At 45.6% G+C, this 27305-nt stretch overlaps 2 protein-coding genes across 2 annotated transcripts; both read left to right on the top strand.

Annotated features, from left to right (window-relative positions):
* The first annotated feature begins 1794 nt into the window (after positions 1 to 1794).
* Positions 1795 to 26817, top strand: LOC126563907 (uncharacterized). Its single transcript, XM_050220698.1, has 8 exons — positions 1795 to 1829; positions 22087 to 23412; positions 23500 to 23990; positions 24061 to 24196; positions 24285 to 25961; positions 26099 to 26245; positions 26319 to 26475; positions 26550 to 26817. Exons 1-8 carry the CDS (start codon positions 1795 to 1797, stop codon positions 26814 to 26816), a joined length of 4236 nt encoding a protein of 1411 aa, XP_050076655.1. The 3' UTR covers position 26817.
* Positions 16682 to 18254, top strand: LOC126565866 (pyruvate dehydrogenase [acetyl-transferring]-phosphatase 1, mitochondrial). The gene is made up of 3 exons (XM_050223076.1): positions 16682 to 16820; positions 16904 to 17212; positions 17286 to 18254. The coding sequence occupies exons 1-3, from the start codon at positions 16689 to 16691 to the stop codon at positions 18252 to 18254; spliced, it is 1410 nt and encodes a 469-aa protein (XP_050079033.1). The 5' UTR covers positions 16682 to 16688.
* Positions 26818 to 27305: the final 488 nt, after the last annotated feature.

Raw genomic sequence — 27305 nt, 5'->3', positions numbered from 1 at the left:
GACACCACTTAATGAACATAATATTGAAAAAAGTTAAAACAATCATTTAAATCATAAGATAGGCATGCATAGATCTTCTTTTAATTAACGAGCACGGTCTGTCGGCATTGCAAGGTAGGACATGTAAAGGTAGGTGCCATAAAATATCACAAATGACACCAGAAGCCTTAAAGAAACGATAAAATTGAGATTCACTGCTTGTTGCCTAATAGCGGAGATCTTTTGATATGATCGTTTTAGTACTAAGCTGAAAGTGTTTTATTTGCGTACGCTAAGAAAAGACACTTTTAACTTATTTTATACTATAAATAAATCAATCTAAAGAACAGAAAACAAACTTCTAAAGATAAAATTCGCACATAAAGATTTTTTTTATTCAATGGAGACCTGTCCTGGTCGTCCAATATCTCTAAATACACCACAAGCTTTTAAGAAGCGACAAAATCGAGGTTCATCGCTTAGTACCGGCTTGCGGAAATCCTTTGAAATTATCCCATTAAAACACAGTACAAAACTGGACAGTGATTCATCGATTCAGATAAAGCATCTGATACAATAAGAAACAGAGTTCTATCATTATGTTCGTCCAAAATCCCCCCATTTTTCAGCATGACGCCAACACGATCGTCTTCACACGGATGCGCGAGCTTTTTTTTTTTTGTTGTTGGCTGATTTTGTTTGTCACTGGAATTCTTACCTATGCAAATGAAAATCACTCGCACACGCTCACACACAGCCTTGGCTCAGCACTGTTTGCTCACGATCGACACGAACGGGCGCAGTTCGCTGATGGGGGTTGAAACTGCAGCCGCACCATCAGCATCAGCAGACTTCGTGGGACGCTCACAAAACTTTCTCCACTCGGGTGCCGGCGAAGATCGTACGAACCGTTCCGCACGAGAGATGCGATCGTGCGATCTCGCGGATCTCGCGGATTTTTCAGCACAAAAACAAAAAAAGCAACATGAAAAAAAAAGAAACAAACCACCACATGTACGTTGAAAAACGAGCTTTAACCGTCTAAAACCAGTTCGCCCAACGCGACCAGGTGCGCGGCACGAGAGCAAGAGAGTCAGCCACCGCGAGAGTGCCGTTACGACTTTTGATTTCATAAAAGCACGATCAGCACCACGCACCGCAGGCCAGTCGTTGAGAAGTCGTTGCGGAGTGAGCACGTGTACCCCTTACGGTTTTGGTTCCATTGTTTCCCTGTTTGTGTTCTGTTTTTTTTTTTTTGGTTTCAATTTCTTCACACAGAAGCCACTGTAAAGTGAAGAGGTGGTGCACCTTACGGGGGAATAAGGAGCCAAACGTGTGCGAGGAATCGGTGGGAGATTAAGGGGGCAGTATGAGGTGATTCAAAAGTGTTTCAAATCGATAGTATAAGAAATTCGAGGTGACTTGAAATGTAGATTTGTGATTTTCGATCCAAAAGTGCGCATTTTTGCATGATCGTTCGCAAATTCGTTTCGTGAGGAGTGCAAAACAAGCAACCACTACTACAGATTCAGACACGAAAGTTTCCAGCTTTGTGAATGTGAATTAAGTGCTTCTGTTAATTTTTTTCTTTGTCCATACATCTTCTTTAATGCATCTCGCTTTATTCCTTTTTGTAGATCAGTTAAATTAATTATAAAGTGATAAAAGTGTTTGTGATAAAAGTGTTAAAGTGTGCATTCAAAACTCGAACCGAAAACAAACCCTGGCCCTGTGAAGTGCGCACCGTACGTTCAATTCTGTGTAAACCGTTCGTCCTTAGAGAACACACACACACACCCATATCGGTTAACAAAGATGAATCGAAGCGTCGCAACAGTCCGTCCAGCAAGGTTGGTGATTTTTATTTTTGTCAAATTGCTATTTTTCCATTTTTCTGTGTGTCTGTGGCTAGTAACGTTGTGTATGGTGTTTCATCGTACCAAAAACATAAAGCTATTTTCAAATAGAATTTGAATTTTTAATGAACACCAGCATAACTCATCCGTATTTTATAGTCGTATTTACATTGACGCACTTTTGTTACGAATCGCTGGCGCCTTAATGTATGCAATGTGTGTGATAAAAACTTTAAAACACTCTTTTACTGCGTCTACGCTTCAATTCGCCTTCTTTTTGTATGGTTTATGATAATGTTACGCAAAAACTGAAATCCTCAAAGGTATATGTACTCGGACAGCTCAAGAAACAAAAACAAATCGAAATAAAACCCTCTTTTCCCACTCATAATGGCTTCAGTTGCCAACAAGACAGCCTTGTTTGCATTAATTTGCCCGATGCAATTTACTTCGCGATTTCAACCCCAGATTAATTCGATGCTGCAATTATTAGACCAAAAATTGCAAAACAATGCCAAACGGCGAACTGCCTTCCGGGCACAAAGCTCCATTCCGTTCTTGTGACCGATTTTTATTCTCACAGCCGGGCTCTGCTTCCTACCCTCGGAAGGTACTTGATTTATTATGCACACCGCCAATTCTGGCCCACTTGTACAATATTATTCATCACCCTAAAATTGAATAAAAACAGATGGGTTGCCCACTCCCTCCAAACAATTTATTTCCCTAACGCTTTCGTCTACGCAACATTCCAAATTCCTGCCTGATCTTCGAAAGGCACGCAGGGCACACAAGCGACACCCGAGCCACATTTTACTTCCTTCTCGCATTTACACAATCCAAACCCTAAATCATTGTGCCATGGCAACGGCGAGTCGCTTTTCGCTGCGTAAAATCACGACTTCTTTCTCACACCGCACACCAAAAACGTGCGTCATCTTCTTACCGCTTCGTCTCACCACGCTTTCGTGATAGATAACTTTTCAGCATCGACAAGTTGCACTGTGGTGATGTTTATGCGCACACACCTTCCACCCGCCCACCCAGTCTGATCCCAACATCTTCCCCAGACTTGATGTCTTATGTCCAATGCGTCGCTCGTTTTCGTCTTCACCTCCGCCGAGGTTCACTCGGCTGTTGCGTAAGATGCAAAGGCAATTTCATTGAGGTATCTTTGGACTTTTCCGCCTCGAAGTTTCTCCCCGAAAGCGTCTCGTGATGCGTCGTGTTGTGTACGGATTGCGAGTGCTTGAAGCTAAAGCTTGAATTTGGCACCCAAAGATGGTAAAGAAAATGGTTGTTCCGTTTTTTGCTGAAATAAAACACCCACTAGTGTTGCGAAAATATTGTTGGCAGCCTACAATTGTTTATTTATTGGTGAAAAAAATAGCTGGACCATCGTTTGGAACCATTCATAGCCATGAGAAATCGATGTGAAATACTCGAAGCTACACAAAAGGGAATTTTGTTTCCATTTATTTTAAGCCACACCGTGTTCGAGGTGTAACAATTTATGTCAATTTACAATTCTTCGCCAACTTTTGGTCAATTTCGCTTTTTATAGATTCATCCAAAACAATCAAAACACAAACTAAATTCCTCACCAATGAAAGCTAGCAGGCAATAAGTAGGAGAATCGAAAAGGTAGAAAAACAAAACCCATTTTTGTTTGGCTGTGAGTTACGAATTCGCGATTAATTGACATCATCTTTTATGGCAAACGATCAGCATTTGCATCCGGCTGGCTTTGGTTCCGTATCAATTAAATGACTGTTTTGACAGTTTTATTTGCTGGCTTCGCTTCTGCCTAGAAAGAACAGTTTTTCCCGAAGAACTATTTTTATGTTCCCAAATGCGGAACACGTTGCAGTCTTAGGGGCAAGCAAAACCTGTTGTCCTGTTACTAACTGTGCCAATGGGGAGGATTGCTTCCTACATTTGGTTTGTTTTCCGTTGTCTTCCTGAAACCCGACCCAACGAACCCTGATGGTGCCTTGCGGGCCTATTATCCAATTCTCTCTCACTCCCTCTTGGGGCAGGAAGCTACAACCCACCGAAAACAACTCTCCTTCACCCAAGGGACCGGTCACCCAACCGAAATGACCCGAAAGACCTGTTGTTGCGGTTGCCTACCTGCCACGATCACGATCATTTGCAACGGACAGAAACATTATTGTACGCTTCCTGCACCTGCTGCTTACTGACCGATACTGACGTTAAACACGAAGCATAAAGCAAACTCACAAACAAAAAACAATCAATTTTGGCAAAGGGTAATAAATAAAGCCTCCCGTATCAGAATTCATACGGAGCACTGAATACACACACACAGTTTGCCGATGGTGACGTAGTCCTGTCGTCAGCCACGTAACATTTTGAAGCGATATTTTGGCTGTCGCGCCTCTCCTCCATGTGCTTACGGATCCGGACCAGGATCATTTCGCCTTCACCGTTCATGGTTCATTAATAAAACATAAGCGCTTTCCCGAAGCACCACACTATTCGTGCAGCACCAGGCCACTGCCGATAACCTTCTCCCTGTTACGCCACAAAATATGAAACTCCAGCCGAAACAATTTATTATGTACCCTAACACGCGGTTTGTTACGATTTTATTTCTTTTCTGCAATGCAAAACATACCGCACAACGTTGGCATGCGCATGTACCGCGTTCGCAAACACATGTAATGTGCATAGTTTGAAAACAGTAGGGCCCCAGTAACACGGTAAACCAATAAGGATGAAAACTGCATCTAATATTGCAACGCCAAAACTGACTGTTGCTAACCCGCATCGGTCTGTGCAGTTGCTGAATTTAGGTCACCCGGATCTGTGGTCAGCTTTCCCGTGTTGGCATTGGACGACATTCATAAGCGCATGCAAAACACATCCCATTTGAAGGGCAACTTGACGCGAGTTAAGCACTTACGCCAAGTGTATCGACAGACACCATTGACGATACACCGCTTACCAGGAGATCAGTGACGCGACGATGCACGCAGACAACGCGACACGCAACACGGCACATGAACGAATCGTGTGAATCATCCACAATAATTATTTTATCGAACAACATCCAGGACATTCCGATTTAGAAACGTCATTCTAAAGAGAGTAAAGAAACATTCAAAATTAATCTTGATTTTTTTATCTCCTTAAGTGTTTTTTTAAATCATATATATGATTTCAATACTCATGAGATGCATCATAAAAATTGTTATACATTTTGGAGAAACCTACTACGACTACCAGTACGTTTCAACGGAGTTTCTCTCTTCAAAATTCAGTGGAATCCTTTGTTCTGCAGCGAGAAGATAATAATCAAATGTACGGACTTTGCTTAAAATGTGGCTTTTTTCATTAAGAATCATTAAGCGTTGAAAACAGTACCAAAATGATAAAATCAGAAGTGACTGATTAATTGCAACATGTGTTTTATACATCCTATTGCGGCTTAATAAACCTCACACATCATTTTAGCATTCATTCGATGCATCAGATAAAATTAGTAGAATACATTTATTTGACAAGAACGCGGAAGAAATGAATCATTATTGACTCACCGTGACTTAAAACGGCATGAAATATTTGCTTTTTTTTAAAGGAAATGTAAATTGCATTTGTTTACTCATCACTAATTAGATTTTTGTTTTATTTTGATTTCAAATAACCTCAATAACCTAACAGTTAATAAAATAACCTAATGAATTTCAACACTCAGACAATGCATCAGCTAAATTTTAACGACTTCTCATAACAAAAAAAAATCAAAATTACGAGGAAGAAACAAATTACGATCGATTCCACGTGGGGTTCGTCGCTTCAAGTCTTTTGTTTCAACGAATTAAACTAATTTTCTTTTCTATTTTGTGTCGATTTGGATACAAAATTAATTCAAGCTAATCATCGAAAATCTTCATAACTTCTTTTCGCATTTTATAATAATTTTTAACGATAAAATAATTACTTAAGTGAAAGTGTACAGTTCCTTGATTTACTAAGCCCATAACGTTCTAATCTACTTTGTATGCTAGAAGAATCAAAAAAAGCCTCCACCAACCTCCACTATTCTGCACTAATATTAACATAATCCGCCACCGAAGGTGAATGAATTCCGTATAACCCGTGCTGTCTGGTGGTTGGACTGAATCCGTTTGTTAAGAGCTTGATCGTGACCGGTTTGACACGAAAAGCTGCCAAACCCGCGAGGCGAAACTTAGAATCTTGGTTGTTTCGATCTTGTTTTCTTCCTTCGCATATATCTACTTCCATCACAGCGGAGATCATCAGGAGGAAGAAGAACAGGGTTGCTGGTGTCTTCGAAGCAGCGACACCACATGACATGCCGACAGTTTACCGTGATTGTGGAGCCTGATCGTAGCAGCTGTGCTTACTGCTGTGTACGTCAGCCAGTCAGCCAAGCCAGCAGCTGTTGCAATGTTGGACGCTCCCACGGAAATACTTAGCACGAACGCAAAACGAGCATCGCATTAGAATTGATCGTAATGCCCTCGATCTACCGACCGCCGCATGCTTCTCCCGTCATCATGCACCACACTGCTCTTTGTCCAATTAACATCATTAACCTTTTTCCTCTTCTCTTTCTGCTCGTCTCATCCCCCCCGATCGATCCAACCCGAACCAATCGTTCGATGTTGTTTTTGAACTCTCTGAATGTGTTTTGAGATATGGTTGCATCTCGAAAGCTATCTCTCTTAGTCCCGGATTCTGACTCAAAGCGAGTAGGAGATTTTCCGGAATTCACTCGTGTGTTTGTTGGTTTTTTTATTATTATTTTCTACTACTGTGCACGTTAACGCAACAAAAAAACAAGACCCCGAGCGCGCGCACGTGTGTGTAATGTGAGGCTGCGACATGCCGATCGCACGCGAAGATCCGGGATCGTAGCCCGGGAATCGCTATAGGTAGCGCGACAGGCACCACATCTCAGCCCATAAATCTTCGCCTTCCCGGCTTTTTTGGTGGTGTCGTGGAGATGAACATAAAACACTGCGGGTGATTTGGTATTATTTTTGACACCGAACGGCATCAGGAGGGAAAAGATTCCCCATTGCCCGAGACACCCTGTAGGGCATCCGAAAACGAGTCTTGCAGTGCGCTCCGGTACGGCACAAAGAGGGTTGCGCCCCTTCTCCGGTTTGCGGTTTTGTAATACGTGCACGTGCAGAAAACCGGCTCCGGTTTTGTCACCTCCGACGATCGTTTGATGAGAAGAGTAAGCTTGCGTCGTGCTTCTCCATTTCCTCCATCCCAAAACCCACACACCGTGCAATACGACTGACATCATCTTCGACGAAATCATCCGCCGACCTGTTCGGTGTCAGTTTTTTTTTTCTATCACTTCCTCAGTCACCCTCTATCTTTTGTTTTGCTGTATCGATTCCGTCGCCATATTTCACTTTCTACTCGCGTCCGGATCTTCTCGAACAGCTTGTGCCCTTCCAGCAATCGGTGGAGTGGTGGCACGATCGCCAATGAGCTGTCAAACCCATGCCCGTGCCAAACTGTCAAACTCGTTCGCCATCGTGTGCGCGGTGCATTTCCTCGTTCCATCTTTAATTAACATACAAAGCCTGTGCTGATGCTGTGAGTGTTGCAAATATACACAACTACGCGTCACCGACACACAAACACACCGCGGCCAAGAGGAGTTGGTGATCTTCGCGCGTCACCGCGTACCAGTGCATGATTGATTGCTTCGCTTCGAGGCGACCTTAACGTTTCGGGCGCATCATACTACTACGTCGACGGCATCTCACCGGGCGGCGCGGGGTTATCTGGCGTGAACTTGAAACATGACAAATGGTGACATTAAACACCTGGCAACACTACAACGACAAAAAAAACGAGCAAAATGGCCAGGTTCTAGCGAACTCGCGGGAAAATGCATTTATACAAATTAACGCAAATTTGCAGCGATATATTATTGCAAATGTGTTTGTTTTGTTTTTTGCCTTCCATATATTTAAACCAACACTTTGTCTGCAAGGTTATTGCTCCTTTTCCGATTTTGCGACACCCACGATTTTGCAACAAACATACACACATTAAAAAAAACACCTTCCAGACACCAAGAGCAATAGGATGGCGGATGCATTATACCGGTCCGTCGCCAGTGCTGCATCCAAATCACCGCTCAAGGCGAACCGGTTCCGGACCGGTGAAGATGAGCACAGAAAATGTCTCCCCCTGAAATCATCGATTTGCATTAAATTCTTCTTCTACGTCGATTTCGAAGCAGCAAACAACTGTGTCTGTGTTTGATTGTATACCTGTTCTGATCGGCTGCAGAATTCACGGGGCACCGCTCTAGCCAACCAATTAGCACCAAGTGTAATGAGACAGTTTAATTTCAGTTCTCACCTTCACACGGTTTGATTTTTTATTTTTTATTTTTTTGCGCACGAAAAGTAGGACTGCTGGTGGATAATTTAATGTAATTAGTGAACAATCGCTAAACATAAAAAAGCACAGCGAGAAGAATAGGGTTCGTCGCTTAACCGATCGTTGATGTTGTTTGATGCTGTCACTTGAATACAATTCCCAGGTTGCCTTATTGGGAATGTTTTTCATTTTTGGGGTGTGTTAATTTGTACATAAACAAAAACTAGGAATAAATTCACACTCTTAAGCTCCCTAGGGGAGTGTTATAAGGCGATTATTTAATTCACACTAGCTATCTAGCCCTACCTAATAAAACAGAATTAATCAAAACGGCAACCTTCACGACATTATCTCGCTTCATATCCGGCGTCACTCGCCGACCGGATCGGAAGAAGCTGATTTTCTTCGCATGTGTTGTAACATCTTGTTTTTCTCTCTCTCTGTATTCCTCTTTCTCCCAAACAAACTTCACGTTATGTTGCCTTGGGAGGGATGCTGTGTGTGTGTGTGCCTTGGCATTAAAAACACCCAAGATGTTTTTGAAAATGGTGAAAGAGCTTCATTTCCTATCGTGATCAACACACACAAGCTCACGCGCGATCGTAAAAAACCCATCAGTCGATCGGTTACCAGGGCTTGCACACCGTGCACCCGTCTGCAGATGAAGTAAGCAGACGAAGCCGTACCGATCGAAAGTGAATGCCGCATTGCGTGAAAGTGTGCGCGTCCACGTTTTGTGGGATTGTGCTAGGGATGCTGGAGGCAAAGTATTGCTTTCGTTTTCCGCACACCGTTGAATGGAAATGATGTGATGCGTTTCATTTGAATTTGAATGTTTCTAACACCAGCGCCAGTTTAACATCCATTTCGATATTTTATGCCCCAAAAAGTAATAATTTTGCTCCCTAATGGTCATGACATTTTGCCAAAGATCTATAATGGTTAAGCTTTACTCGCAGGGCGATTGCGATAAGGAGAAACACACACACACAAAACACACACAGACTAGCTTGCATAAGCCACGACCAATAAAGCTTACACAAAAATGCATCATTTTTAATGAAATGTTTCCTTTCTTTTTTCTCTCTCTCTCGCGCTTTCCAGGTCAGTATCGGTGTCATGTGTTGTTTGTACGGGTAGCAGTGCGTCGACTCAACGACGCAGAGGGGAACCAACCCCGCTGGAGAGGAGTTGTTTGCAGTTTGTGTATCTCCGCGTTTTGTTTTTTTTTTTTTTTTTTCAATTATGAGTGATAATTTAAGCGCGAAAGCATCCAACACTCACGAACACTTCTACTTTCCACACGACGAAAACCATATTGTGTGTTAAATATAACCCCACACGGTCTGACACATTGTGCTTTCGGTTGCATTTCCGGTTGTGTTTCTTTTGCATCTCGCACAAAACACACAGCCCCGAGGACCTAAAGACTAGGAGAGAAAATCGTACCCACCCGGAAAAAACAAAAGCGAGCTGAAGCCGGCTGAAGTTGAAGAATGCAATGCACTTCAGCCAGGAACGCGTTGAGTTCGGCTGCGAGAAGGGTTTATTGAAAATGAAAGTTCCCTAACCCAAGCTCGCCAACCACTCGAACGTTCCAGTGATCGCTCTACTTCTGATGCGACGCTTCGGCGATGTGGTTTCTTCTTCCTATCGATCGCGTGGGGAGTACTCTTTGCCGGTGTAGGAGATATCCTCTCACGTGTCTGCGCTGTAGTCAGAGTTGTAGGGTTGTTGCCGTTTGCAAAACTTTCTCCTACAGTCGGGCTCCAGCAAAGGGTGATTCTGTTTGACCTTCTCTCTGTGAGCCTGAAGACACAGGGTACGAACCCTTCGGTGAATCGACTTCCAATTTCCGACGTAATTTCTAACAGTTTTATCCAATTAGAGGGACGAAAAAAACACTCCTTCTTCATCTCTAAAGAGTAACTGGTCAATATGAAATTTTTAAAATAAAGTTTAGCGGATGTTTTGCAACGCAAACATGCATACCTTGTCCCACAGTCTGCCAAAAATGTTTAGTGCCAACGAAGGCCGACGCCGATTTCGAAACTGGCATGCACAAATCGAAATTCCTCTTCAGCTGTGCACATTTCGGTCAGTCTCTCGGCGTCGTCGTCGTCGTCATCGACCGCAAAAGACGACTCGATTATGATATTTTTTCTGCCATCGCGCGCGCTTTCAAACGGTTGTCCAATTCTGCAGCGTGCCGGACGGATTTCACCATTAGCTCACGCTTGCAAAACACTTGCGTTTAGCCCTGACATCTATGTGCTTTGCGGTGTGCGGGTGTTTTGAAAGAGCTACCGTTTGATTTGTTTTGGCCTGCAACAGGCGGTCAAGAAGTTCTGAGACCATACTCTATGGGAAATACTATAAAATTGCTCCTAAATTGATGCCCTCGATTTACATTTTTATGCTATAAGGGTACATTTTATAATCCCATTTTTCATGGTTGTTTTGAAAATTGTTCTTTTTACTTAGCAAAACTTTTATTTTATCTCTGAAATAAATCCCTCCATCTCAACCACCGACAGAGGCCAAATCTTAGCTCAGCCCTGATAATTATTTGCTTTATAGTGGAAAGTTTGGAAGTCTTTCAGGCGAGCTACTATAGCTGTTAAAGTCTTAGAATATTAAAATGTTCTGACACCTTTTCTTGAAAATACGACCTAAAGCACAAAATTGTTCACATTTTTTGCCACTCATTAATGTTTCAAAAACTGTTGTTTTCATGCATCAAAACCCTTCATTTTCATCTTCTTCACCGATTTGATTCCTCTCTGCAGTTAGAAATCTCCTCCTAAAACTGTATGAACTATGGTGTACGAACTGTTCCGGCGATCGGTAAAACAGTTTCAGTAATCGGTTTCCCAAGGCGATTGTCGACGTATCTTGCGGAATCTTCAAACTTTACGCGCTGTACTCAATTGAACTGCATCACGTTCCCACGAAAGCTTCGGAGCCTCCACTATCATGTTCGAACCATTCGTCCCGTGCCGTTGATTGGAGAAGAGAGCCTGGGAAATTTCGCGCTGTCCAACTCTCGAACCCGAGCCGACGAATAATGGCCGCCGACAACCGGCGTTTGTGAAGCTGCATGTAAATGGCGTTAAAAACGCTTCCACCCCGAACAACGTTTTATTGCGGAAGTTACCAAGCTGTGGCATGGGAAAAAACGCGTCCTACGAGCGACTTAGTAGCATGATTTAAAATATTCATACCAATTCGCATTCCGCCGCATCGCCGTGTTGCACTTCCTGATGGAACGAACGCAAAGCTTTGCCGATATCTGCCAAAGGAAAGCCATTGAACCGAGTCAGCTGCGAGCAAAAAAAAAAAGTAACAACTCGCCGGTCCGAAAACTGTTAAAACACCACACACATAATATTTACCGTGCAGATTTCGGTTGGAGCACACCAAACTTTGTTGTTGCTTGGGCGGCAGTTAAAAAATCGGTTTCGCCTTTAAAATCATCTTACCGTGGCGCGGTTTTGTAATGAAGCCGGCGCAAACTTCAACCACCACCACCATTCAACACGACGAGCTAGTTAATTGCGTGGAAAGCGATTAAGAAAACTACGGTAGGAAACACCGGTAGATCGATATGTTGAACAATGATAAATATTTACAAACAGCTAATGGTGCTTATCTTGCTTTTCTAGATACAGCACGATAAGATAAAAGGGTGTCATTGCCCTTAGACAGGGGAGGGTGTATGACGATGTCTGATGACCTGGCCGATGGACCTTCGACCAGGTCAGAGCTCTGGTCATAGCGTCTTTCGTTACATTACATGTTTGTTACATGTTGTAACGAAACCTCAGCCAAGTTACGTATTTTATAGCTCATGATCTACTGCAGACCCACGCAGTTCCTCATTTAACCGTTAAAATAAAAACATTTAATTTCGCAACCATTCCACGGCCATCCGTCTGGACAGGATGGTATGATGCATTGTTCGTAAATTATAGCTTCATTTATGGCAAAACAAATGCAACCCTCGACGAGGCGTCTCGTTTGGTTTGCTCTGCACCTACGCCAAACGTCACGTTAGTGCACATTAATTACGTGCAGCGCTTACCAACTAATGTGTCAATTGCTACCTGTCGTACGCAGGGCGTCTGCAAACTGTCATTACTGCATCCACGACGACCCACTGCACCAGAAACCCGAAAAGGGACGACAAATGATTTCGCTTTCGATAAACGATGCGACCGAATTGATGGTTGTGGCTACGACCACGACGTCGACGACAGTATAGACGACGAACCCTTTTCCATCCGTACGGTTGGGACGGTATTAGATGGGAATCAGCTGTGAAGTGATTTCAAATGAGCTTGTTGTCTGGTGCGTTACCTTGCACACTTGTTTTAGAGTGTGCCAAGAAGCATAGCACAGACTCTTGGCGGAAAAGGGACCTCCCCACTTTACCGCCGGTACACATCGAAAAGCACTCGAACAAAAAGCCATTAACGATGAATCCTAATCCCTTTCGGTTTGAGTTTTGCTTTTGTAATATGATTTCTGCAAGAACGACTCTTGCATCGAGCTTTTGTAATATGATTTCTTTCTCTTGGACTCTCGAGCACTGATTCCTATAACCTTCTAGCGCAAAGCTCTTTTGAATTGATACATTACTCGACACAGTGGCACAGATGGATGGGATTACGATTTGGTTTTACTAGGTCACGTGAGCAGCTCAAGGAAATCACTTTTATTTGTTGTTCGTAGAATCGATCTGCTGTGACCAATTCCTCACAACGGATCCTCTTTTATAAGATTCTTCTTTTTTTATACAAAAAAGATCAATATCGCCACATATCGACTAGCTGAAAATGATCAATTTTTAATTATTATCCGGCATTTTCCCACCGGGGAACCGTTCGAGAAATTTGAGTTTAAGCTTGAGGTTGAGGTGAACGAAAAAAAATCCGCTCAATGTATCAATAAAGGTCGTACACGCTCGCTGCGGAATCATATTTGGATGTGTAGTAAAATCTCCCAACCAATTTAATTCACCAACTACCGCCGATGATGGTGGTTGATGATCGCATCGATTCAGGGATTCCCCCACGCTGTGTTCGCAGCTTGTTTCCTTTGCTTCGTTCCTGGAATGTGACAATGAACTTTTGGCATCTCGTAGAACGCTTCACAAGAACCTCACAGCGTGAGTAAAGTATTTGTCACGAACGGCTTCACTTGTTGGCCGCTCGTTTCCACTTACGAAGAGACGGCTTGAGCCGAGCTAGAAGTGCTGTGCAAATAAACACTGGTAAGGCAAACATTCCATTACATCTTCAGCTCTTGAGGACCATTGTTGGTGATTGCAGATTTGGTAGATTAACGAGGCGCGCGTTTTGTGTGAAACTCTCCCATACACACTGTGGAGCTGTCAATACGATTACCAAGATCAACTGGCAGGGCATAATTGTGATACTGAGATCATCTGTTCTTTTTGTTTTACCAAGCAATATTGTATGTTATCTACTAGCAAGATTTTATCGGGCACGTTTGAAGGGTTCGTCGCCAGAATAATGCATTCCTTAACGAGAAGTCTTTTGTTGTTGTTTTTTCTTTACTCACCTGCCTCCGTAAGCTTATCCGTAAATCATTCCTAGACCGCACCACAACACAATGTAGCATCGGTGAGGCGAGGACCGCACAATAAACACCTCTCCAAAACCCATTCATAATTAACCAACCGGGCTGACGATGATGATTTAATCAAACAGGGATCGCAAACATGCATTCCTCGCAGCCCTCTGCTGCTACTGCTGCTGGAATCTCCGTTCTCGTGGCTGTCCAGAAGTCACGTTCAACGACGAACCTCCGATCAGCGAAAATAAACGTCAGTAAGAATTCAAATTAGCATTCCGCGACATACTCGTCAACTCGCTTACAAGCGCACACATATCACTGCCTATCCCTAGCGGCGAAAGTACAGAAGCCGGTCAGGGCCTCTACCACACGGGGACAGGGAGATATCTCGTGAGCACGACCAGTACTACCCATGACGCTTGGACGATTTACGATGCCTGTTAGAGTCATAAATTGGCAGTTGCACGGGCTGCAATTCTCCTCACGAAACGGGCAATCGATGAGCGCCTCATCAGTGTCCCTTTTCGCGCCAGAAGATGACTTTATTCAAGTCACCCTGGCACGAATCGAAGCGTTGCACGGATGGCGCTACAGTACGGTGTTAGATAATTGTAGTCCTTCTACGCTTTACGGTTAGCCCAAGTGCTGCGGCCAAAGCCGATCTCACCAACGTCACCGAGCGTTTGATTTATATTCTTATTCACACTGGAGATCGAACTCTCGAGGGGGAGTGTTTGAATTGCACCATCGCGCCCATGCCCACCTTTCAGACACGGTTAGGGACGATCGGTACCAATTTTACTTTCACTTTTTACCGAGCAGGTATTATTGGGTGCCAACGGCACATTCTTGCCTGCATTTAATCGATCGCCTCGGGGCTTTTCGGGAAGGGAGGAAGGATTGATTACCGCATGGCTTACCGTGACAGCGATATACGCAGATAGCTGTCTATCTACTCCAGTAAGCTGCGGATCCATTTATCTAACGCAGCATGAATGATAAAGGTCAGCATTGTCTGTCCTCTCCAGTCAAACAGCTAGCGTAAAACGGACGCTGGGCAAGAAAACAAGCTGCTTGTTTGCACTAGCGCTACGCAAACCCTCCGAAAAAGGAAGTTCCAAACTGGTGTCATCAATCATGAACACCAACACCGTATCATGAAGATTCTCCCGAAGGTCATCGAAAAGGTAGTAGTGTGTTTGCACTCAATCTTCATGTCATTTTCAACGCTCTTGGCTGCATGGTAGAACTCTGCGAATCTCGCGATTGCGACAACAAATCAGCAAGCAAACCTCCACAATACACTGGATTGCTCTCCACAGGTTCCATTCTAGAGAGTCAATTTTTTAACCGTAATTCAATTATCACGCCAATCAAGCTACAGATTCTTCTTCACGATCGGCAAACAGCGAGCGGCTGATTATCTCACCCCAAACACGCTAAACGATTCATCAATGTTTGTACAGAGCCTTCACACGTTAATGGTGCAAAACCGTGAGTTTCATTCACAACCCTACCGGGTGTTGGTTTTCGCTATACTACTGTCTGCATTTTATTCGCGCTCGGCATGATCGTTACACACAGCGCAACCATGACAAGTAAATTTTTTGGGCACGAGCAAGGATCACGCGAACAAAATGTCGAAATTTGTATTGTTCACTACACGGTAGTTCGGTTCAATGCGGTATAATCCGAGTTAATGTCCGGGATCGATATCTGCGATTTTTTCCCCCCAAATACCAGCTTTAACTGGAAGACACTTGAAACACGGTTGAATGGTAGAAATGTAATATCCGGGTCCTGGGTGGCGTTAGTTTAATATCCGGGATGGAATTGCAAATGCCACACGGATTTGATTGTTTGGTGGTTGTTGAATTAAAAAAAAAACTAATAGCTTCTTGATAATATTCTTCTTTGCCCTTGACATCAGAAAATCTCTTGGAGATGTTCATCGATCTTTTCTGGCTGCTTTGGCTTAGTATATCTGATGCACAACTTGTTTTTTCTTGCCTCAACGATTTACCAAGGCACAACGGGCATCTTTGGCTGACTAGACTTGCAAATTCCACGTAGAATTTAATAGTCAATCCTCACTACGGGGGAACGATCCAAATATGATTTGAACTCCGGTCCTGCCGTGCACCGTTGTCGCTTTACCACCGGGACGCCCATCGCACACTCACAAATTATAAAATCAAATAAATTTTCAGGTCAGATGGCGATTTCGAATCTCACCAAGAAACGTGCTCTCGCCTCACACACAAAGAGAACTATATTATGAACTTCAACCAGTTGTCATTGGACACATACCAATATTTACAACGATTTAGAATATTTTTAGCTACATAAAATCACATGTTTGCAATACCTAAATTAATTTATGAACCAAATTTATTAGCTTTACAAAATATTCACAAAAACCGTTTTCGCCCAGTGTCGCCCTCTACCAACAATCTCATCATGAAAAACGAAGCGAAAAACCATTCCCTAGGGCGAAACCACCGGAGCGAAAATCTATAAACGTCAAACTAGAATCCACACGTTTGTTTACGTTCTCTACCGATTACGTTTGTCTCTCACTTTTGTGTCCCGTTTCGTCGCGAACGAACGTGAAAAGCAAAACAGACGGCGCCTCAACGGAAAAGCGCATTCCCAGCAAAGTGCAATAAACCTATTTTTATACCACGGACACGGTTCGGCTCGGACGGGTGATAAGCGTACAGTGTGGTGTGTGTGTTTGTGTCCGGTGTTGTTCCGTGTGATACAAATGTAAGCAGAAAAGCGGTGAATTTCTCGCATCGGAATCTTCCACCCGTCGAGCAGTCGGAGTGCCAGTACTGCCGAAAAATGTCGACTTGGTCGCCTAAAATTCTCGCCATCCGGATCCACTCGCTGGCGGCAACGTTCAACCGAAGAAGCTACCATCGTGCCACTGCCCTGCACCGTCCGTCCGGACCACCGAAACTCTCGCCATACGATGTACGTGCGCAGGAAGAAATAAAAAACAGGTTCCTTACGGAGAATTACCCATCTTTGTTTATCCATCGTTCCCATCTTCGTAGGTAAACTGTATACTGCGAGCGAACGAACACACGCAAGAGTTTTTTGGCGGGTCCGTTAAAAGCTACGACTCGAACCAGCTCGCCTCAAATTCACCGATCGAAGACTCGCGCAGCGAAGCGAGCTGTGTCCATACGTCCGGTTTGCTGGTGGGGATATTCGATGGCCACGGTGGACCCGCTTGTTCGCAGGTTATCAGCAAGCGGTTGATGCGATACATTGCGGCATCGCTCGTACCACCGGATGATCTGCGGCAGCATATGCTTGGTGGTGCTCAGAGCTTCTCCTTCCTGAGCTGCCACAATGATAAGGCAAGAAGAGGCGAATGTGGTAGTTTTTGAAATACTTCCAAGCAATACTAATGTGGAGGATTATTCATTGCAGCTTGAATTTGTGAGCGAAATCAAGGAACTGTACGAGAAAAGCTTCAACCAGTTCGCGAACGAACTCACCAACACCACGCTCGCCGGTTTTCAGATGCATCAAACGCTCGAGAATGCTTTTATCCGGCTGGATCAAGATCTGTCCCGGGAAGCGATTGAAATGCCCAGCCTACGCACGATGTCGGTTGCGATGAGTGGTGCTGTGGCGCTCGTTGCACACATCGACGGACCCCATCTGCACGTCGCCTCCGTAGGGGATTGTTCGGCCGTGCTCGGTACCGTAACCGATACCGGCCAATGGGTTGCCAAGAAGCTAACCAACGAACACAACTCCGACAATGTTGGGGAAGTTCGCCGACTGCTCAGCGAACATCCGGCCACCGAGCGGGACACCGTAATACGCGGTGAACGTTTACTCGGTCAACTAGCTCCACTGCGTGCGATGGGCGATTTTCGCTACAAATGGACACGCGAACAGCTCGAACAGCTGGTCGTGCCTCAGTTTGGTGAGCAAGTCATCGCACCCTACTACCTCACGCCACCCTACCTGAGCGCGTGTCCGGAAATTACGCACCACATACTAACGCCACGGGACAAGTTTCTTATCATCGCAAGCGACGGTCTGTGGGACACGATGAGCGCCATGCAGACGGTACATCTGGTCGGGGAGCATATGTACGGGAAAGCGTTCCTGCAACCGTTAACGCTCCCGAAGCAGGACATAACCCTTGGGGAAATCAGTCAAATGCTAAGCACCCGGAAGGCGGGCCTGCAGAAGAAACCGCTCGATCGTAATGCGGCAACGCATCTCATCCGCAACGCGCTCGGCGGTACCGAGTACGGTGTGGAGCACTCGAAACTATCGCACATGCTATCGTTGCCGCAGGATATCGTCAGGTTGTTCCGGGACGATATTACCATAACGGTTATTTATTTCGACTCCGAATATCTCCGGAACTGTCCTACCTGATGACCGGGTCGCGAGGAAAGTGCTTCACAGGAAACGTAACTGCCGTTCTCCTAAGCATTTAATCCCCGGATACACGTCCCCATTAAAAGGCTGGCCTTTTTCATGTGTGTGTTTGTCCTATCGCTCAACTATCCTGGTAACTCTCGGCTGAGGCCTCTTCGATGTGAATTCTTGCTGTATTTATGTTTCCGTTTTAAAATAATTGTTTCTAGGCGCGTGTGACCACGACCGATTTTTGTTTGGTGCGAGAGTCTGATTTGCGTGTGTGAGTGCGTCTCAATGACGGTAGAAATTTATTTAACGGAAATGGGAAGTTGACGAGCAAAATCCTTTTATTCTTCCTTCTTTCCGTTGTTTTATTTGTTGAATTTTGTAGCTAAAAGAAATAAATTACAAAAACCTTCTTCCGAACAGTCAGACATTCCTTAATGTGTCTTCCATCATTAAACACGCCATCTTCGACAGCGTGTTCGGTAACTGATTGATGTGGTAATATCACATCTGAAACGAACGGACTGAAGGTCACAGCTCAATCTCTCGCGTGGTCTCGTCGTCTTGAGTCGAGTGTGTTAAACCGTCTTATATCGGGAATCAGCAGTAATCCGGAGAAAGTGGTTCAAATTATTACGCCATTTTTGCTCATCAACTGGGCAACCCAACGTCCAGCGTGTGTGCGTGTTATTCAACGTCAACCGCCAATGGAGTCCGTGAAGAAGAATTTCGACCCGAACCCCCTTGGGCGAAAAGTTCCGGCTGGTAATCGTCGTTTGGGCGAACCAACGAAAGGCAAAAACAAGTGTGTTAATTTGCGTTGCGCGACGAACCTGTTTGCTAGCAAACGAAATACCGGGCCCCACCATGCGCGCGTTGTAAGGTGTGTGTTGTTCCTCCTTTCGCCCGGGAGCTTTTTGGGGAAAATAAATAATAGCCAAAGAAACTGTGTCTTTCCGCTCGGCTAGCCTCTCTAATGCGGTCCAAGAGGCGTGTGCATCGGGCCAGCAGCTGATCGATCGAATGGCAAGTAGGTGTGTTGTCCGGTCCCGATGGCTTTTGGCCGGTTTCTCGCTCAGTTTGTAGTCTGCGCGTCGGCGTGTAGGCACGAAACCGAAACCAAAATATAACCTAATTTTAAAATTACCGTCGTGCTTGAACGTACAATGCATTAGCAATGAGTATCAAACAGCTAAAAAACTGCGCGGGATCCGTAGCTACTGTCATACGTATCCGTCTCTTACTTACAATAATAAATATATCACAATAAGTACTTACATTACGATGTATGGAACAGGAAACAAGTAATTACACACACACACACACAAACTGCACTTAAATCACTGTTCTTACCACAATAGTGGACACCCCACCTACTAAGATGCTTTGAAGATTACAAGACTTCCAAGAAAGCACCGCGGCGCAACGCACTCTCCCTTTTGACACATGTAAACAGAGAAATACAGTGACAGCCAAAAAAATGTATTAACATTTTTTAACATTTTGCGCTCTTTTTGAGCCTTCGCATACCGATCCCGGACTCTATGTCCGCAGACGTCGTCAGATTTATTTGGATACGAAGGGCGTCAGCACTTTTGTAAAGGTCGGAGTGTTAACCTTTTTTCGTGGAATAGTGCAAAGAAGCATTTAATCGCTGGCCATGGTTCAACCATCGACGATTCCCCCTATTTCATCCGACGGTGCGTGGAAGTACTGGAGTCCGGGACAGATATCCGTAAGGCAGGCAAAAAGAAAACTTCTCCCGAATCTGAAAAGATCTTCACAATGACTTACATCAATCGTACAGTGAGACTTCATACCTAGTTTTGCCTTGTGGCAGACTGGCCCCACTTACGCTGAGCTATCCGTCCTTATCTTATTAGTCAGCTTACTTCGAAGTCGAAGTCAAAAAAAGCCAGAGAAGTGCGCCTAAAACATCTTCAGCTTGTAGGGCCAAGGCAATCTTGAAGTTATCAGTTTTAACTGGTTTCAACAATGTAGGACATCCAATAAATGTTCGATAACTTCCACATAAATCCAGCTTCAGCTGGAACTTACCAACAAAATACAACCTCATTTCCATGCACCACGAAACGACCACTATACCGGCATAGAATTTGCAAAAACCGTTTGCGTAACGCCATCTTGTTGACGCACTCACACACGACTCGGACATTAAGCCTTTCCTATTGCATTTTTGAATGATCCACTGCCGTTCAGCTGGAAGTAGGAGTTTTCGTATCATTCATCCCCTTCTACGCTCAAACGACAGTTAAGTTTCAACGCAAATGTGTCTTCTCCGTGTCCAAAGTAAAGGTCGAATTCGCAAATGATTTATCCTTTGCTGGAGATCTGCTGCTAGGTTTGTTGCGCAGTATTTCAAGACCGAGTCCAAGACGATCATTCGAATCGGTGCGTTAAAAGACCTTTCCGCTTGATTATTCGATATCATCAGCGGCATGAGATGTACCGCAAGTAATTTCCTTATTGCTTTGCCGTTTTGATCGATCTCGTTTGATCGTTTTCTGACGGTGCTTTTAATGCTTGATTAAGCTGTACGTTAGATAACTGTCATAAATGCGACGTGCGATCAAGTGCTTCTGAGCCTGAGCGCTTCAAGACACAACATCCTTTCAAGAGCTTCCTTGATCAATTTGCACTGCTTGCACGATCAATAAATTACGCACACAATTTCCTACAAGATTATTATTTGTTTTTACCCAATGCCTAAAAATCACGCAGACGACATCCGTCGAACATTGATACCACGCCATGAGGCATACCCTCTGAACAATATAACCGTGCCAAAACAAACATGGATCCTCCTCTCTGTTGGACAAACATCGCGTGCCGTTGGGCAAGTCTTGCACATGAACAAGACTTGTTTTTGAATGTCGATAAATTTTAATCCAACAAAAAACGCTTGTAAGCTTGGCGTGCAATAACAAATTTACCAAAAACTCTCCTCGGGAGGTCTTGAGAAATGAGGTGGACATTAATTTCAAATAAAGGCGCTTTCCTTTTTTGTTAAAGCCCGCTATTGGACACGGGAAGGAAACTCGAAGTATGTTTATGGTTCTGATCGTAGACAGGATGTTCAGCTCCATAAATGGATACGAAATGACCGGAATAAATAAAATTTACAACAACTAGAGTCCGGATCAAGAGTACGATAAATTTAAGGCGAAAAGAAAAACAGGATCTTGGGACAGGCTTCTTGTCTGCAATAAAAGACATTCTCTTTCTTAGCGAAGACAGGATTATAAACCGTTTTGTGCAATATGCATAGTCACACTTTCACTCGACTATTGCTCCAAATTTATCCACATCATCATCACATCATCTGCTGGCCCAACTGATGCGAAATTCGCAGCATCCTGGTTTAGTGATAAACAAAGCAAACAGGTTACCGTCACTAAAGATAGAATTCCAAGAATGTTTCCATGCCACCATTCGAACCGGATTTCATATTATTATCATTCTATTAGGCCTTCAAGCGCCATGGTACGCGCGACTGCCCGGGGTGTGACGACATTCCTTCGTGATATCAACGTAAACCACATGGACACCATCCATGACGCCTTGCCAATCAATTAAATATTCAAATCATCTTCATCTTGATCTCAATAGTAGCGTGCCCCGGGCACATTTTCACCGAAATCGAAGGCTCTCGAACCGTCTGTCTGCAAACCGGATTATGAGAACTCTCTTCACTCCACCAATGAAAACCAATGTTTTACCAAGGCCGCCAGATAGAGCGTCATTGACCTTCGAAGAAATCCTACGCATTGTTTTAATGTCGTTTGCTTTTCTCTCTCTCTCTCTTCCTCTACCCTTGCAGGTACCACCCATGGCGCCTGGCTGGATGCGGTATACTACTACTAGTAGTCCTGGCACATTCCACTACGGGAGCCGACCTGAAGGAACGGGCCCGTGCCGCTTTACTGCTGGAAAAACCGAACGGTCCTGCCAGCTGTAAAGTTGAACAACCTCAACCCTGTCCACCGAGCAAGTTCCGTTCGGCATCGGGTGAATGTAACAACTTCAATCACCGGTTCTGGGGTGCCCGTGGAGATGCATTTATCCGTCTGCTGCAGCCGGACTACGCCGACGGACGGTTGAAGCCACGTACTTCGATCGGATCGCATGCATTACCTGCACCAGACTTCATCGTCAGTCAACTGCAACGATCCGTAGATGAGAAGGCTATCCATCCACACATTACGGCTATGCTGCCCGCCTGGGGACAGCTGTTGGCGTACGATCTGGTGCAAATCTTGTCACCAAACTCACGCTACCGTTGCTGTCGCAATCAAACGCAAGCTGACGAAACGCAGGACGACGTTGTGCAGTGTTACGTACGGATGGGTGAAGGATGTCGCGAGTACAAACGATCAATCCCATCGCACGATCCTGCCAACTGCGAGTTCCACTATCGTGATCAGATGAATGCCGCTTCTGGCTTCCTAGATGGTTCGGGACTATACGGTACGACGGAGAAGGAAATCCATGCCCTGCGTACATTCCTGAACGGCAAGGTAGATACCGGTGCCTGTCTGCGCTGTAACGAGCCTGGTGCGATCGGTGCATTGCACACGGTTCTCCTGAAGGAACACAACCGCATTGCCGAACAGCTTGCAAAACTTAATCCGGAATGGAGCGATACTACGCTGTTCTACGAAACACGTCGCATTGTGATGGCCCAGATTCAGCACATCACGTACAGCGAGTTCTTGCCCATTTTGTTGGGCAGTCAGATCACGAACAATCCCGACCTACGGTTGGAGAACGGTGGATACTTCAGCGGATACTCGAGTGCGAATCGAGCCGGTGTCTTTGCTGAGGTAGCGGTCGGTGCTGTTCCAGCGTTCCTCACGATGCTTCCACCGGACATGTACAACGATTCTATGTCGGCCGAGATTTTGCTTTCGTCACCAGCCATGCAGCAAACGTTTATCCCGGACCATGCTAGCTTTAACGACGAGTGGACACCAATTTCTCTGGCAATACAGCGTGGACGCGATCATGGCGTACCGGCGTACCACAAGGCGATCAATTTGTGCGAGAAGCGCTTCGGCAAACCATTCGGCAGCAAGCTCAGCTTTGACGACATGCAATACTTTGGACTGGGTCAAGGCAAGCGCGAAGTGTTAGAGAACATGTACCAGTAAGTAGTCTCGTGTTTTGGCTTGTGTGACCACCGTGTTGTTCTGTGCAATCTCTAACCAATTTCTTTTCATTTGACAACTTTCAGAGACCCGGAAGATATCGATCTGCTGATTGGTGGACTGATGGAAACGCCAGCCTTGGGCACAGTGTTTGGACCAACGCTATCCTGCCTGATGGCGATCCAATTCGCAAACATGCGCAGCAGCGATCGATTCTGGTACGAAAACGATCTTCCACCGTCTTCGTTGACACTGCCCCAGCTGCAAGCCATTCGACGGGTAACGCTCTCCGGGTTGTTGTGCGAAACGAAGGACGTTTCACGAGCCCAACCGAAGGCCTTCATCCGTGAGGATCCTTATCTGAACGCACGGCTTAGCTGCGAGCAGCTTGGTGGGCTTGATGTTTCTGCATGGCGTTCGGAGCAGGATGATGTGGTGGAAGAGTACATGCAGGAGGAGCAACCGACACCGCCCGAGTTCGAAGAACTCAACATGGATCTGATCTCGAGTGCCATCAACAAAGCAAAGACGAAGTTGAACGAACGCAAACGGCAGGAGTACGAAGCATGGGTGCGACGTAAGTAATCTGGCTGACATGTGACACGTTTTACCGGGTTATTCTTATGTTCAATATATCTCACCCACAGAGGGAGGAATCGATGCCAAGTCACCGGACGGAACAGCAGCTTCCTTCAGCAAGGCTAACCGAAATGCACTGATCATCGCCAACACCTCACTGTTTTACGAGCTAGCAACGAACGAGATCGTCAACTCGCTGCATACGTAAGTAGACACTGATCCACTCCTACGATCTTACCACGGATAACAATCGGTTAATATAAATTCTTGTCCCTTTACCTTCTTTCTCCAGGCTACGGCGTCGCAAGCGTCAAGTATTTGACAATAATCTGGGTGGATTCACTAGCGATGACTTCAGCAATGCCCTTCAAAGCGTAGATGTCAATCAGTTCATTACTGGCTCGATCTCGCCCATCAATCTGGAACCTCAGTGCGAAAATCTGGAAGCACCGTGCGATACTTCGACGCCCTTCCGTACATTAACCGCCCACTGTAACAACCTGCGTAACCCTGAGCTGGGTCAGTCACTTACCGTGTTTGCCCGTCTACTGCCAGCAGCATACGATGACGGAATATCACAGCCACGATCACTGTCCGTCACCGGATCACCGTTGCCAAATCCCCGTTCCATCTCCTCATTAATCCATCCGGACATTTCCAACCTGCACACGCGCTACTCGCTCATGGTGATGCAGTACGCCCAGTTCCTCGATCACGATCTCACGATGACACCGATCCACAAGGGTTTCCATGAATCCATTCCCAGCTGTCGATCGTGTGACTCTCCTCGTACGGTACATCCCGAATGTAGTCCGTTCCCGGTGCCACCCCGTGATCACTACTATCCGGAGGTGAACGTAACCAGCGGCGAACGGTTATGCTTCCCATCAATGCGATCACTGCCCGGTCAGCAAACGCTTGGACCACGCGAGCAGATTAATCAAAACACAGCCTTCTTGGATGCGTCACAGATTTACGGCGAGAATGGGTGTATCGCGAAAAAGTTGCGTGGATTCTCAGGGCGACTAAACTCCACCATCCATCCTATTCAGGGTAAGGAACTGTTGCCCCAGAGCCCGGTACATCCGGAGTGTAAATCGCCGAGTGGGTACTGCTTCATTGCTGGTGATGGGCGTGCCTCGGAACAGCCAGGTCTGACCGCTATCCATACGATATTTATGCGCGAGCACAACCGAATCGTCGAAGGACTTCGTGGTGTGAATCCTCACTGGAACGGCGATCAGCTGTACGAGCAGGCGCGACGTATCGTCATCGCTCAGAATCAGCACATCACCTACAACGAGTTCCTGCCCCGTATCCTCAGCTGGAACGCGGTCAACCTGTACGGGCTGAAGCTTTTGTCGCAGGGATACTACAAGGAGTACAACCCCACATGCAACCCGTCGATTGTGACAGAGTTCGCGACTGCCGCATTCCGTATTGGCCATTCGTTGCTGCGTCCGCACATTCCACGACTCAGTGTGCAGCATCAGCCGATCGATCCTCCGCTACTGCTGCGTGATGGATTCTTCCGCACGGACAACTTCCTTCAGCCCGGACTGGTGGATGAGATTGCGCGCGGTCTCGTAGCGACACCGATGGAAACGCTCGACCAGTTCATTACCGGAGAGGTGACTAACCATCTGTTCGAGGATCGACGCATTCCATTCTCTGGGTTCGATTTGATTGCATTAAACATTCACCGTGGACGCGATCATGGCGTACCTTCGTACAATAACTATCGTGCGCTTTGCAATCTGAAGCGGGCACAAACTTGGGAAGATCTGGGACGGGAGATTCCGCCGGAGGTCATTGCGAGGTTGCGTCGCATCTACGCACACGTCGACGACATCGATCTCTTCCCGGGCGGTATGTCCGAACGGCCGCTGCAGGGTGGACTGGTTGGGCCAACGTTCGCCTGCATCATTGCAATCCAGTTCCGACAATTGCGCAAGTGTGATCGTTTCTGGTAAGTGTTGCATCGGAAGCCTTGCTGTCCTCACTACGGAGGAACGGTCCGGATGGATTTTGAACCCCATCCCTGGCCGTTGTCGCATCACCACCCCAACAATTTCCATTATTAACTCTACACGATTAACCCAACAGGTACGAAAATGAAGATCCGGTGGTGAAGTTTACCGAGCAGCAGCTGGCCGAAATCCGGAAGACGACGCTGGCGAAAATCATTTGCGAAAATCTCGACATCACCGGTGATATGCAGCGAGCAGCTTTCGATCTGCCAAGCAACTTCCTGTGAGTACTGTAGATTTGGCAAAGCTGGACAGAGGATCTTTAACTGACCCCGTGTTCTTCTTTTCCCTTTCAGCAATCCACGAGTGCCGTGCAATTCCGTGCCACAAATTGATCTCAGTGCATGGAGGGAAAACGTCGTCCAGGGATGCCAAATAGGGGGCAAGAACGTGAACGTAGGTGATTCGGCCTTCCCATCGCCGTGTACGAGCTGTATCTGTACCAATGAGGGGGTAAGTTAGCTAGAGAAATTGCCATCTTCTTGCTATTTTTACTTAAAAATCTCCTCCCTCTCTCCTCGAAACAGCCTCAATGTGCCTCGCTGCGCATCACCGACTGTGCCCAGCTGGCCCGCGAGTGGCCCCGTGATGTAATCCTGCGGGACGATGTTTGCAGTGCACAGTGCGGACTGGTGCTACAGAACGTTACTCCTCAGGGCCGCAACATTCCGATCAGCTTGCGGCCACCTCCTCAGCGTATTGCGCGGTCCCGCATCGTCCAACAGCAGACGGCGTCGGCACCGTTCACCTTCCAGGGCTTCCAGTTCCCCGATCTGTCGCAGTTTATCGGCTAAAAAGCCGATTGGAGAATGCATGAGAAGACGGTGCCTATGCCACGCCTGTGAGCAAAGACACCTTTATTGTACATATTGAGCGGCCATAATTGATAATTTCTCTTTGCTGTTTTTTTTTTATTTTTATTGACCACTTTATTGACGCATCCAGCTTGAATGTTTCGAGAGTTTCCGGTTTCCTTTTTCTGTCCTATTATTATGATCCTAAAATTCTGTCCTTAAATTATGATCTGTGTATTACTGAGGTTATGTACATAAACGTGTACTGTACTACTATTAACTATTACTGTTCAAACACACACTGTCCTACCAGTTTTAACTACGGCGCGACTTTCGATTACAAATTAGAGCGGACGAACATGGAAATCAAAGGTTCAAAAGCGTGATCTAAATGATATGTGTAGGCATATATTTACTATTTCTTAGCTAGCAAGAAACGATTCGTACAACCGTATAGTGTTGTTGTTAGTCTATGGGCGAATGCGATCC

Source organism: Anopheles maculipalpis, chromosome 3RL, assembly GCF_943734695.1.
Source record: "Anopheles maculipalpis chromosome 3RL, idAnoMacuDA_375_x, whole genome shotgun sequence".
Taxonomy (NCBI): domain Eukaryota; kingdom Metazoa; phylum Arthropoda; class Insecta; order Diptera; family Culicidae; genus Anopheles; species Anopheles maculipalpis.
Note: the sequence above shows the minus strand (reverse complement) of the source record. Positions and strands in the feature narration are given on the sequence as shown.

What these genes read in the sequence shown, in the direction of transcription:
- LOC126563907 (XM_050220698.1), top strand. Translation starts at nt 1,795, where the DNA reads ATGAATCGAAGCGTCGCAACAGTCCGTCCAGCAAG. An exon ending in GATCTGCCAAGCAACTTCCT is followed by an intron (nt 26,246 to 26,318) that starts GTGAGTACTGTA and finishes TTTCCCTTTCAG; the next exon opens with CAATCCACGAGTGCCGTGCA. An exon ending in GTATCTGTACCAATGAGGGG is followed by an intron (nt 26,476 to 26,549) that starts GTAAGTTAGCTA and finishes TCCTCGAAACAG; the next exon opens with CCTCAATGTGCCTCGCTGCG.
- LOC126565866 (XM_050223076.1), top strand. Translation starts at nt 16,689, where the DNA reads ATGTCGACTTGGTCGCCTAAAATTCTCGCCATCCGGATCCACTCGCTG. An exon ending in CGAAACTCTCGCCATACGAT is followed by an intron (nt 16,821 to 16,903) that starts GTACGTGCGCAG and finishes CCATCTTCGTAG; the next exon opens with GTAAACTGTATACTGCGAGC. An exon ending in TGAGCTGCCACAATGATAAG is followed by an intron (nt 17,213 to 17,285) that starts GCAAGAAGAGGC and finishes TATTCATTGCAG; the next exon opens with CTTGAATTTGTGAGCGAAAT.